This window comes from Gadus morhua, chromosome 3 (genome assembly GCF_902167405.1).
Source record: "Gadus morhua chromosome 3, gadMor3.0, whole genome shotgun sequence".
Classification (NCBI taxonomy): Eukaryota; Metazoa; Chordata; class Actinopteri; order Gadiformes; family Gadidae; genus Gadus; species Gadus morhua.
Window position 1 is genome coordinate 13,035,546 of NC_044050.1, and position 13,721 is coordinate 13,049,266.

Sequence of the window (13,721 nt, forward strand, 5' to 3'; positions counted from 1 at the left end):
TCGTTTATGCCTCAGCAGGCTTGATTGTGGATACGGCCCCAGCTGCCCCATTGCCCCTGTAGTCAGTGAATTCATGAATCTTCTGAAATTCTTGAATTTTACACATATGATGGAAACCTGTGAGAAATAAAAACGTCCGCACAAAGTATGAATGTTTTTGAGAAGGAGTTTTTTATTGAAAGAATCACGTGTTTTGTCTTACTTAAAAAAAAAAATAGGGTTTGTTTGAATTAGAGGAATTTTATCGATTATTCAGTTCAATTATTATTATGTATTCAATAAATATATAAGGTGTGTAATCAAAATAACACATGCCAAAAATAACAAGGAGAAAGCAGATGCTGCACATCTTCCTTCTTTATGTGTCCTTTATGTGTTCTCCCTCATTCAACAGATATTTTGGAATGGCTAGGAATAACATTTGATTCAACTGTTATAAGGAACTGCAGGAATAACTGAGGAACCTATGCTAACGGCCTTCCACTTACAGATTAAAGTGCATTATTCTGGCACATTCCCCCCTCTCTCTGTCTCAATGTCAACATCTCCCACGGCGTCGGCTTTGTTAAATGAGCATGCCAGGAGACTGCCAATACGTTACAGCCACGGCTTACAACCTCTCTGGCCCTGGCTGATATTATTGTACTCATAATAGGATGTGAACAGTATCCTGCTGTACCAAACAAAACATTTTCAAAAGGCTACTATATTTCCTGCATGAAATGGTCATTTATTTTGTTTCTACGTTCCTGATGGATATTTTGTTATTTGTTTAAGTTTATTGTGGCGATAAGTGCTTGTGTGTTGTTATGAGTCATTGAAAATGGGTGGAAGCATTGCTTTGTGGTAACAGGATTTTCTATTCATTTGCAGGGAGAATTGGAGCGTCAACTTTTACAAGCAAATCCAATCCTAGAATCTTTTGGGAATGGCAAGACTGTTAAAAACGACAACTCGTCACGTTTCGTAAGTACTAAGAGGCTGAATGTATATTTAATAAAAAATGTAGGATTGTGTTTTTTGCCGTCAGCCTTGCGGTGTCTTCTGCCAAGGAAAATAAAAAGGGAGGGATCCAACGGGGTTTGGGGGTGAACCCCTTCAAAGTGCCGCTCCTGTTGATCTTAATATCATATAATCCGACACCTGAATGAAATTAAGCCGGTGCGTTTGGCTTCTTGGAGCGTGGCGGAAGCCGTCTATCGGAGCTTAGTAGGGATACAGTTGAAGGAAAGGAATTTTATTATCCTGTTTTGCCTGTAAGCAATTGCGAGGGGTAGGCTGGTGGGACAGAGGCGTCTCCGGGTCACTAATGAGGCCTTTGATACGAGAGTAAACCCAGAAGAGAGACACTTCCAAAGGCCATGAGGCAGAACCAGATTAACGCGCAGTCAGCACACTCAATTAAAATAGGCTTGCGGAAGGTTTAAATATAGTTTTTGATTGTTTAACTATACGTGAGCACTAAAGTATGTGTAAGCTTTATTTTTATTTTTTTATTGTTATTGTTGCTTTTTGAGAATCATTAGTATAGTATCAAAAGTAATAGAAACGGGAAATGATGAGGACAACGGGAAATCTACATTTCTTCCACCCATACTGTAAGACAAGGGAACTGTGGTGGGAAAATGGCTGCTTGTTTCTCAATGGCTTGACTCACGCCCATCGACCCTCCACTCTGTTTCTCCTCAGGGAAAATTCATTCGAATCAACTTTGACGTAACCGGATACATTGTGGGTGCCAACATCGAAACTTGTATCCTTGCCGAAGTGGTTTATCTCAGACCTTATGCAGTATATCGTTATCAAAGTAAGGTTAATGGATAAAGCTTTGGATAAACCTACTTTATCCAAAGTAGGTTAGATGCTGAAATGTTGAGGCAGGCTGAAGAGAAGAGCCAGGAATCGGGTAACGTTTTTACAGGTTGTCTCACTTGAGCTAATTATGTAGACAGATAGATAATATACCGCGGACAGACACGTCGATGAGTCTTTATGTTGTTACTATCCAGTTTGTTTTGTCTCGAGACGCTGGAGTGGTCTTCCTGAGCAAACACCCTGTCAGACCTACTGGAGAAGTCCCGGGCCATCCGTCAAGCCAAAGACGAGCGCACCTTCCACGTCTTCTACCAGCTCCTGGCCGGGGCTGGAGAGCACCTCAAGTGTGAGTAGGAGGGCCTGTGTCTTGGGCCCAGAGAACATGGTACCGTCACTACATCCCCTCCGCCGTTGAAATAGGCCTTACTGAGCCTTACCCCCTGGTTCAGTTCCTACCCGTGGTGCTTGATTGCATGTCCTCCCTCCCTCTCTCTCTCCCATACCTTCCTGTCAAACTCATGAATAAAGCATAAAAATGCCAAAAAATATCAACCAAACATACGTTTTATATAATACACAGACACGCTGTCAACATTATAATTTATTCCCGTTGGTTTGTTTTTTACGATAATCTCTTGCACTACAAGTGATTTGTATGGGTGACAACTATAATAATATGTGACAGTAGCAAACACTCCTTACCTCACTGACTCTCCTCTTCGGTGTGAGTCTGTTGGAGCCAAATAGAGCTGCTTCCCTTCTCTGGCATATTCAGTAGATACAAGGGGGACAGCATCGTCCCCCTGCACAGAGGAGGAGCTACATCACAGCGGCTGGTTTTCCCTAATTTGGCTAACTGGTTTTGTTGTTGTTGATGTAATGTTCTGCTCGCAGCGGACCTGCTTCTGGATGGGTTCAGCAGCTACCGCTTCCTATCCAACGGCAACCTCACCATCCCTGGGCAGCAGGACAAGGACAACTTCCAGGAGACCATGGACGCCATGAACATCATGAGCTTCTCCCACGAGGAGATACTGTGTACGTCCGCCACCAACCCTCATAATCACGACCATTACACCGGCTGCCATCCGCCTTGTTCTGAACACAGAGGATTCAAATAGTCATGTGATTTGTAAAGGACATGACGGCTGTCTCGACAGCCTAGCCCCAATGACATGACCACTTTAATCATGAACTTGGAAGAACCCATAAAGGTTGTGTTTAAATATAATACAGTGATGAATAGCGCCTGGTTCTCCAGTTCTGCTGATGTCAATGAAATGCTTTCAGTTGTGTTTTTTTTTACCATTGTCCACACCACATCATTCATCGTTGATACCAATACTATCCTCATGCTCTGTGTTGACAGCAATGTTGAAAGTGGTATCTTCAGTGCTGCAGTTTGGCAACATCATCTTCAAAAAGGAGAGGAACAGCGACCAGGCTTCTATGCCCGAGAACACAGGTAGCTGAACACTCACTCACTCAACCACGCATTCACCCACTCAACCACCCACTCACCCATTCACCCACTCTGGGGGGATTAAACAGGTCAAAGGCTGTCTCCTCACTTCCTTCTAGCATGAGTCCCATCTGCAGAGCTGAGAGTTGTGTGATTTATTCCCTCGTCTCTCCCTCTGCACCGCGGTTAAACTGCACCATTATAATTGAGATTGATTCCAGAGATAAGCAGAGCACGTCCTCTCAACTGCTCCACATGTGGCGCTGCTCTGGCCTCCGCGGGAGGTGGGCCAGGAGGTGCTCCGGTGCTGCAGGTGTTGAAAAGCTGTTCTTGGGGCCACAGGCTTAGATCAGATCACAGCACACGCACTAAACGCTGCTCACACAACAGCTGTTTACGGTTGGCTCAAATTAATAGCATTGATGAAACTGGTGTTTGTGTGGCAAGTCAGTGAAGTAATTATACTGGGGGATATTGGCAAATAGGATGCAACTTAACTTTGGTAAAACGGTCGCCGACCGTCCTCTCTGTGCCAAATATCCAGCTGATTCGGGTTTTTCCTTTGATAGGCGCGTTGAGAGGAGGAGCGGGCGAATCAGCTGTTTATAAGTGTAGCCTACCCACGCACCATTGGCATGAATGCGCGCTTGTCTGTGTGTGTGTGTGTGTGTGTGTGTGTGTGTGTGTGTGTGTGTGTGTGTGTGTGTGTGTGTGTGTGTATGCGTTTGTGAACGAGAATGTCAGGGAGAAAGTGCTATGAAGAGATGAATGACCGGAATGATATTTATACTTAAAAATCTGAAAAAAGAAGAGGATTACATTTGTGGCACTCGGTGTTGATTCTGTGGCGCTGCGCCACACAATGTCTATGTATGGGAAACAATGTATACCCATTGTTATCTGATTGGAAGATAGTGATGTCGCTTTGAGGGTCTAATCCTGATTATTTTAGAACAAGGAACTTTGAGTTGAGTGATACCATAGTGAATTGCAGCGCTGACTGCCATCTTTGACCTGGTTTCAGTAATAGCCTCAGTGGTGAATTTGGTCAAGCATTCCTCTCTGCCTTCGGTTTCATATTCCATTTTAACTGGCATTAAAAATGTATTGAAATGTCAGACCCGCTAGAGTGATGTTCCCAGATGTGGGGAACTAGACCATGGCAGCAGACCCCATGACTTAACTCTGTTAGTCTCTGTGGTCCACTTGGCTGAGCTCTGTTGGGATCTGTCCAGAGTAAGAGGCCATTTGTTCACTTCAAAATATTATTGCAAAATGTGGAATTACACACGCACGAATGTGCAGCTTAGAATCAATAATGGCATTGGTATAACTATCAACACAATCGTATCCAATCCCATGCATAGTTATTAACCCTTTATCTTCCTCTTGCAGCGGCCCAGAAGCTGTGTCACCTGCTGGGGTTGAACGTGATGGAGTTCACCAGGGCCATTCTCTCCCCCAGGATCAAAGTGGGAAGGGACTATGTTCAGAAGGCCCAGACCAAGGAACAGGTCTGTCTAGTGCTGTGCTTACAGGTTTATAGCCTTTACCTCCACCAAACAAAAGAGAAGTCTGGTACGAGGGAGCGGCCTCGGACTGCAGGAGCTGCTGTCTAAACCCAATCCAATTTTCTTTGCAGAAAACAAACAAAAGCACATTTTTGACTAGTTTCCTTGCTGTGATTAATCAATAAGGCACAATTATGCCTGGGTTGCAACTCAAAGTGCCTTACAGGATAGAGCAGACGAAAACAAACCAAGTCAAAGAAGTATGTGTCTCCGTCCTCCAGGCAGACTTTGCGGTGGAGGCCCTGGCGAAGGCCACCTATGAGCGGCTGTTCCGCTGGCTGGTGCACCGCATCAACAAGGCCCTGGACCGGACCAAGAGGCAGGGCGCCTCCTTCATCGGCATCCTGGACATCGCCGGCTTTGAGATCTTCCAGGTGCCCGACCCAAAGTCGTCTCTATTAGTCGTTGTGTCTCGTTTGTGTGTGGAATTGGACTAGGGGGCGAACAAATAGTCACAACAAGCCTGTTTTGTTCCAGAGATTAAAATAAGCGGTGGAGATGGTTCCATGAATGTTCTTGTGGGGGACTGAAGTATTTTCTTTTGAGGATACGTTTGGGATAATCGCAACATTTTCCACATATCTTGCTCTGGATACTCTTGAGTTCTCCTCTTGTTGATTCACGTCAAACACTCTCCAGACCTGCTTCTAGTCTGTTTATTCATTGACAACGTTTTGTGTTGGCTGCATATTGAAGAGGAGTGTGAAGTGTCTCTCCACGTTGACCCATTGAACATCTTTCCGCTTTATATTCCTTTCCAGACAAGCCTTGGCCCCTGACCATTTATCATATCTTTGGGTGGAATTGGCTGTTTTAGCCGCACTTTCCCCCAGTGGATCCTAAAAGCATTGAAAGAGTGGTTATAGCGTATTTTTTATTGAAATCTCTCCCTGTACCATAACAGATTGACTAGAATCCATGGTTTATTTATACAAGTAGACCTTTGTGTGTTTCATGTGTGTCTGCATTGGTGAATTTATGCAAGTAATTATGCATGAATTGGCTTAACATAAAGGAAACGTTAAAAAAATATCAGAAGCTCCATGTACTTCCAGAGGGCAGTGAATTGATGAATGGCAACTGATGTACTCCATAAGTGTTGAGCTTTAGGCCACGTTTATACGTAGCAGGCTATTTATAGAAACAAATATTTTCCGTTTATTACACGGCTACTTGCCAAAACGAAAAAATAACTTCACATGGTGTATCTTTTTACAATTTATTCGTTACCAGCATTCTTATGCCGCTTTTCCACCGCACATGTAACTCGACTCGTCTCGACACGACTCGACACGGTAGCAGCACAGGTCGTTTTCCACCGCAAATAGTACCTCCTGGACGTGGGCGGGGTCGGCTGCGCGAAAGGGCCGTGACGTATTTTTGTACGCGACGCAAACACCTACGCAACCCACACATGGACAGAACCTACATAACAACAATGGAGGACATCGATAACATTACTATTATTAGCTGGCATGTTGAAGAAGTGGAATATGTTGGCTGCGGCGCTGCTATGGCTGTTACCAGCATGGTTGCCATGTCGCTCTCGTGACTTCGTCACACTCTGGCCGGCCGTCTGCCGACGTCACCTTTTAGCATCGGCTCAGCCGCTTGGAACCGAGAGCGAGGCGGTAATAGAAAAAGCAGCCACTTCAGGTACCAGATACCATGTTTTCACGGTGGAAACGCAAAAAATGCGAGCTGAGTCGTGTCGAGCTGGTACCATGCAGTGGAAAAGCGGCATTAGTGTTGATCAGCAGAGAAATAATTTGTCCGCAAAGACGGTGACGTCGCTTAGCAACGGAAGAGGCTGGGCTTGACAAGTCACCGGACTACTACCCATGCAAGTGAACGGAGCGTTCCACGGCATTGAGAAGACCCGTGTAATAAAGGCCTATAATATTTCTGTTAATGGCATCGATTTCTCCTCATATTAGGCCAATAAACCAATGATAAAAATAAATAAATCGTCGATCAAAGGCCTGGCCCGAGGATAGTGGTGGGAAATATTGGCCGGGTCGGCTCGGGCAGAGAATCTCCACTCTAGTAGGGAGAAGGATAAAGCCATGCAAGCCAATCAGAATCCTCAGAATCAACAACGAATAACACGAGCGTCTTCCTGTAACAAACAAACTGTAAACATAGGGCGCTCATATGACGTTAAGCATTTCCTGGCGCATAATGTGACGCTTCAGAACCTAAAACCCTGTTTCTCCCCGTTGACACGACAACACATAACCGGCGTTTTCAGAAATCTCCACTTTGGCCGGAGTTTTTTAGAAATGATCGTTTTCTGTGACAAAAAACTGCGTTTTCGTGTAAATGAGAGGCCAAACCGCGTGGAAATATCTGCGTTTTCCCTTCGTGTAAACGGGGCCTGAGACAGGGCAAATAAGGAGTAAGCACTGTTGCTATGAAGACAAGTAGTCAGTGCTGGACAGATGCTCTGCCACCATTTACATATAAATTAACAAAAATATTTGTTAACTAGAAAAAACTGATTGAAACTAAGCTCAAATTTTCCTCATCAGTTATGCACTACAACATACTTTACCTTCGGTCATCCAAAGAGCTATGATGCAAGCAATTCCTACACAAGCTATGGCCATTGCATTGGCTGTACCTTCAGAGATGTAACACTGATTTCTTGCAGGCTATTTATTGTCTATTACAAGGCATGTTACCAATTAGCAATCAGCTCTGATAACCTGCTGTGGACACCTGACTTGTAGTGTCATTGGATATGTTGGATATTTCTGCCACTTCCTATGGTGTCGGTTTCACCGTTTTTTGTTGGTGAGGACTCCTTTGTATCAGGAGTAACATTCTAGTTAATAAGTTGGCACATGAGGCTATGTAAAAAAGATAACCCAATTTTTTCTGTGAAAAAAACAGCATGAACAAGAAAATCTTTCAATCGAACAATTGCATCCACTTAAGCAAGGTGCCTGTTTTGAAGCTATGCATTGTTATCAACAATGCATTTTAAAGAAATGTGGAATAGCTTAAATCAAGTGAAAAGATTTGAACAGTTCTAAAGTCTAAGTGGAGTAAACAACTTGAACATGCACACCATTTAAAAAATGTAAAGGGTGGGATTCAAATAAAGTAAAGAGTTAAACAAATACCTAAATTGATAAGTTTGCATACATACATACGCTTAAGTTTGAAATGGTTGAATCATGTGTGTGTGTTGGTGTGTGTGTGTGTGTGTGTGTTTGTGTGTTAATAACTTGGAAAGTGTGTTATTGACGTAATTCGAGATAAGCTCACTAAATTATGAGGCTTTTACCGTTTCATATCACATAAGGTTTGTGTAGGTAGCAGTGCTTAAATTTTAAGCATTGTTGTTGGTTCCCAAACACAAACGCCCGATATATAATAATCATTTTTCCAATCAATTAATGATTTTTGCGCCAGTGAAACAAGAAATACCGTGAATAAGTGTTTAAGCTTAGCATTGTGTTTCTAGGTTAAATATTGACATTGTTAGGCTCCGCGACGGCCGAAATGGTTGGCTTTTGTGATAGCCACAAGTGTGGCTGTCACAAAAGCTGTGTCAGAGAACATTGACTTCCATTGTAAAAGTTATATTAAAAAATGTAGATTAACTTAAAAGGTTGAATGGAAGAGGGAGGTTCCAAGCTAATATGAACATTTTGAAAGTGGAATGGAGTCCCTAGGTGAATAATTGTAAAGGAGTAGGGTACCAAAATTTGTAAAGAATATCAAGAAAGAATGAATAAAGCTTAAGAAGAACAATAGTTTAGCGCTGCATGCAGCACTCGCCCAATTTCAGAAATGATGCAACCACAAATATTCACAATATAAAATACATCGGTATAATAACCACCCCTTCTTCTCCTCCTCCTCCCCCAGCTGAACTCTTTCGAGCAGCTGTGTATCAACTACACCAACGAGAAGCTGCAGCAGCTCTTCAACCACACCATGTTCGTCCTGGAGCAGGAGGAGTACCAGCGGGAGGGCATTGAGTGGAGCTTCATCGACTTTGGCCTGGACCTGCAGCCCTGCATCGACCTCATCGAGAGGCCGGTGAGTGTGGTGCCCTGGCTAAGGGACCCGCTTTCACACCTAGTCATTCAGTAGCCATTGTTCCCGAAACCCCGATGCATTTCCCTCCCGAGTTTGGTTAGTTTGGGTATGTGTTCATGCCGGACCAAAACAAGCGCACCCATGAGCCGTTTGTTGGTAGAGAGAATGAGATTCGATATGGTGTCCCTGTTTTATTCAGAAGACTATGACACAACTCCCGTCCAGGTTTTCTGACCGATGACTACTTAGTTTGCTCCTTCTTGGTTTGCTCCTTCTTCTCCTTCTTGTTTGTCTTCATCAGGGTTTTGTTTTTAATGGAATATGATTATTTATTATGTGAATGCATAAGAGCTTTAACATTTATGAGTCAAGCTTGGAGATCAGGTAGGCTCTAACCCTGTGTGTATGTTATGTATATGTATGTTTTACAGTTGCCACAGTTACCTTGAAAAAGTAATCAGATTACTGATTACTAGTTACTCCTTAAAATAGTAACTTAGTTACTTTACTGATTACTTGATTTTAAAAGTAACTAAATTAGATTACAAGTTACTTTATTAGTTACATTTAGCTGCGACAACACCCCCTGCCACCTCAACAATTGTTAACAATCTGTTTCTGAATTATCCCTAAACACTGTTCTTCTCTGGTTTGGTCCCAGGCTAACCCCCCGGGGGTGCTGGCCCTGCTGGACGAGGAGTGCTGGTTCCCCAAGGCCACGGACAAGAGCTTTGTGGACAAGCTGACCCAGGAGCAGGGCACACACACCAAGTTCCAGAAGCCGCGCCAGCTCAAAGACAAGGCCGACTTCTGCATTATCCACTATGCCGGCAAGGTACGCTGCTGTTGTTGTTGTTGTTGTTGTTGTTGTTGTTGTTGTCATTGTTGTTGCACAGACGGTTGATATGCATGGTAGGTAGGATATGTTGTACCCTTCAAAGAAGGAACATAAGGAGCAGGACGAATGGTTGGGTAGTGTCTTCTTTTGTTTTTATTCATGATTTATTTCACAGCAACATTGTGGTCTGCTTTAATGTGGATTGACTTTTGTTAAAACGATTTTCGGATGAAAATTGCATTGTTTGTGCTCCAGGTTAGGGGCTTTTGTGCTTGGATTTCAAGCTCCCCTTCCCAACAAAATGCAGCAGTGAAATTATTACGTAACACTGTGTCCTCTGCTTTGTGCACAGGCATGTATAAATAGCCAGATGTTACCTAAATGACCTACAGGAGTTGGCGTATATATCAGATTATTGTTCTTGATAGGTCTCTAGACATAGGTAAATGATCGATGTTTTCAGTCGATATCACGTTCTAAGACGCTATCCGCTACGAGTTCCAGACATTACTACTTCACAGAGCTATTTATCCACTATATGGCCTTACCTACAGGTGGACTACAAGGCAGACGAATGGCTGATGAAAAACATGGACCCTCTGAACGACAACGTTGCCACACTCCTGCACCAATCAACTGACAAGTTTGTGACGGAACTGTGGAAGGACGGTAAGCCCGTCCCCCCCCGGCCAATCCCAGCATCCACACCGACCCATACTGAGTCGGAACGGTCTTGACACATGAGACAGCTAGTGTTGCCTGTGTGTTTTTGTCTGCTTGACGTTCCAGAGTCCCTGACCCAAGCCTATTAACACGTTGTGCTTATGGGAGACAGGCTTTCATAAAGTGGTGGTGAAGGAGAGCGCTGAATGTTCCTTTTAAAGTTCTCTCTCTCTCTGTCCCTCTCTCCGTTTCTGTGTTGTAGAGATTCAGACCTTTCAAAGGGCCTCTTTCTATGACAAAGTCACTAGTCTGGATGAGTCCGAAGGTGAATGTTTGGGCCATGCTGCAGACAGACCTGGGCAAAGGAAACATGCCGATTTATTCAGAAAAACACAGATGTTCAAATCGACAAAGCATGTACATGCACAATATATAACACACACACTTCATAAGCTGTACATATCACCCTCTCAACCAATTGATCTATCCTTCACACTAGACACACACAGATGCAGCTCATATGCTGTCATAATGTGCCCCATTGACAGGTCAGCAGGGATGTTGCGGTCCCAATAGCGGCACCAGGCGCTATAGCGGATGTGTTCAAGACGTTTGCCCATGTCTGAATGACTCTGTGTCTCCATGCTTCAGCCAGTGCTCTGTTTCGGCCTTGGCTACTGTGGCTCCCATTAGCTTCCAGGCTGCATGGCACCCTCGTCTCAGCAGCAGTGAGCTACTGTGGCACATCAAACCGCTTATACAAGTCACGACTTGTACGTTTCTCATGAGTCCTTTATGGATGTTCACCCCTGCTTGATTATATTTTTGTATAGGATAGTATATATAGGATATATTGTATGATGTATAGATGGATACATGGATCCGATTGGATTTCAGTTTGGAGTCATTCTGTGGGAAATCTACCAATTTGTTTATTTTATTTTCAAATTGGTCCTTTTTATTACATTCAATCTGAATTTGAGATAACCCTTTTTATTGCTGATCTCCACAGGCAGCCATATTTAGTCTTACGAGTTAAGCCAGAGATATTTAGACCAGAGCTCTAAATATGTCCCTTTAGATATTTTTCTTTGTCTGTGTGTGTGTGTCTCACTCATCATGCCATTCTCTTGTCTGTCTACTGTCCAAGTGCCTGTCAGATGATGAAACTTGACTGATTTAAAGATTGATACCATTATTTCCCCCTTGCACCTATTTCCTGCTCGGACAGATTCCCTGAATGGAAACCACATGTTACTCTGTGTGTGTTCTGCATTGGCTGCGTTTTGGCACTTCAGCTCAGAGGGTCTGGATGAAAACCGCGAGGGTCTCTGGAGTAAATGAGGGAAAATGTGAAAACATTCCCAACTGTCTTGTGATTCACTGGAACTAGTTGTATTCCTGGCGCGATGATGGTTTCAGCAGAGCAGTCCACGAATGTCCTCAGTGTTTTATTCTGACCCTTAACGAGGACGCTATCACCGTCTGTCATTGTGTCTGTTTGTTTCACCCGCGTCCAGCATCATCTCCCACCTCATGCCGTAGCTGCTGCTGCTGTGTCCCTCTATGAGTGTCCTTTTGGGGTGGCGCTGGCTCTGAAGGTGTATCTGGTCGCCCTGGCAACCACAGGGTTTGCCGGTTCGATCCGTGTCCCCCTCCTTAGCCGCAGCGTTGAGGTGTCCTCGTGCTGGGAGGCCACCGGCTGCTCCCAACAATAAAAAGCGTGTGTGTGTGTGTCACGGTGCATGGCCGACGCCACCCTGGGTAGAAAGCGCTGTATAAATGCAGTCCCATCGAACACCTTTCATTGGGTAAGTCTCTGCCCCCAGGGAAGACGACTGTAACTCCTGCCTCCCTCCCTCTGCCCCTCCCCAGTGGACCGCATCGTGGGCCTGGACCAGGTGGCTGGCATGGGCGACACAGCGTTCGGCGCCACCTACAAGACCAAGAAGGGCATGTTCCGCACGGTGGGCCAGCTGTACAAGGAGTCCCTGACCAAGCTCATGGCCACGCTGAGGAACACCAACCCCAACTTTGTCCGCTGCATCATCCCCAACCACGAGAAGAAGGTGAGCCCTCCCCCCCCATTTTTCAGATACAATGGTTTGGTTATTGGGGTATCATGTGTACCTGTAAGTATTAGTAATAATGGAATGAAAGGAAAAATACATTAACTATAGATGAATAACCTGAAGCATCCATTTGTTCTACTAGGGTCCTCAACACTTAATGGAACTCTTTTTTCTTTTTAAGCGAAAAGATATTGAATAGCAGTGTTTCCCCTAGCACTGTATTGTTAAGGCCTATACAACAAAAGGGCCCCGCCTTGACTACCAATAAATATAAAAAAAGAAATATATAAAAAAAGTATTATTCTGCTAAAACAAAGTACAAAGCTCTCGTAGTGAAAGAAAACTTCCATCAAGTACAAAAAGTAAAAGTTAATAATGCATCGGTAATACTGTTCAAAACAATAGTCGTGCGACTCGTGCCATAAAGCTTTTTGAATGGAATTGAAACGGCGGCCTCAGGTGGTTGTATCTATGTTCTATATTACATATAGAACATAAAAGTATTAATCTGTGTCCCTCGCCCCCCCACCAGGCTGGTAAGCTGGAGCCCCACCTGGTCCTGGACCAGCTCCGGTGTAACGGGGTTCTGGAGGGGATCCGCATCTGCAGACAGGGCTTCCCCAACCGCATCGTCTTCCAGGAGTTCAGGCAGAGGTAACCCGGGGCGGACTGCAGCTGTATCGCACGTGAGGACCGCTACTCGCTACGACGTTACATCTAAAGCTTGTTTGGTTTTTGTGTCATTAACAGATATGAGATCCTGACTCCCAATGCTATCCCTAAGGGATTTATGGATGGCAAACAGGCCTGTGAAAGAATGGTAATGTACTGTTTGGTTGATTTGTTCACTTTTTAACGTTGAGGTTTGAATTCCTATGTTGTTTATGGCTGCAAACTAAATATAGCTGCTATGGCTGTGTATGAATTGAAGGGGCGCTTTCATACTTCTGCAAGTTTAATGCAGACTGTGAATTGACAACAAATTTAAAGGGAATAATTTGAACGTGTCAACTCATTTAAACTCCTCACATCCACAATGTGTATAGATCCGAGCCCTGGAGCTGGACCCCAACCTGTTCCGGATCGGCCAGAGTAAGATCTTCTTCAGGACCGGGGTCCTGGCCCATCTAGAGGAGGAGCGGGACCTCAAGATCACCGACATCATCATCACCTTCCAGTCCGTGTGCCGCGGATACCTGGCCCGCAAGTGAGTGGCGGCCCTCCTGTGTGTGTGTGTCCTTTCATAA

General features: G+C 44.4%; 1 protein-coding gene across 2 annotated transcripts in view; it reads left to right on the plus strand.

Annotated features, from left to right (window-relative positions):
* LOC115539837 (myosin-10) overlaps positions 1-13,721 on the plus strand; it is a 58,630-nt gene that overhangs the window by 25,577 nt on the left and 19,332 nt on the right. For both annotated transcript variants that reach the window (XM_030350662.1, XM_030350663.1), the window contains 14 exons: positions 874-966; positions 1,690-1,753; positions 2,063-2,161; positions 2,710-2,853; positions 3,185-3,280; positions 4,673-4,791; positions 5,070-5,222; positions 8,728-8,901; positions 9,563-9,736; positions 10,294-10,408; positions 12,278-12,471; positions 13,007-13,128; positions 13,225-13,294; positions 13,521-13,681. In XM_030350662.1, coding sequence (XP_030206522.1) covers positions 874-966; positions 1,690-1,753; positions 2,063-2,161; positions 2,710-2,853; positions 3,185-3,280; positions 4,673-4,791; positions 5,070-5,222; positions 8,728-8,901; positions 9,563-9,736; positions 10,294-10,408; positions 12,278-12,471; positions 13,007-13,128; positions 13,225-13,294; positions 13,521-13,681 — 1,778 coding nt within the window. The remainder of the gene's footprint in view (positions 1-873; positions 967-1,689; positions 1,754-2,062; positions 2,162-2,709; positions 2,854-3,184; positions 3,281-4,672; positions 4,792-5,069; positions 5,223-8,727; positions 8,902-9,562; positions 9,737-10,293; positions 10,409-12,277; positions 12,472-13,006; positions 13,129-13,224; positions 13,295-13,520; positions 13,682-13,721) is intronic.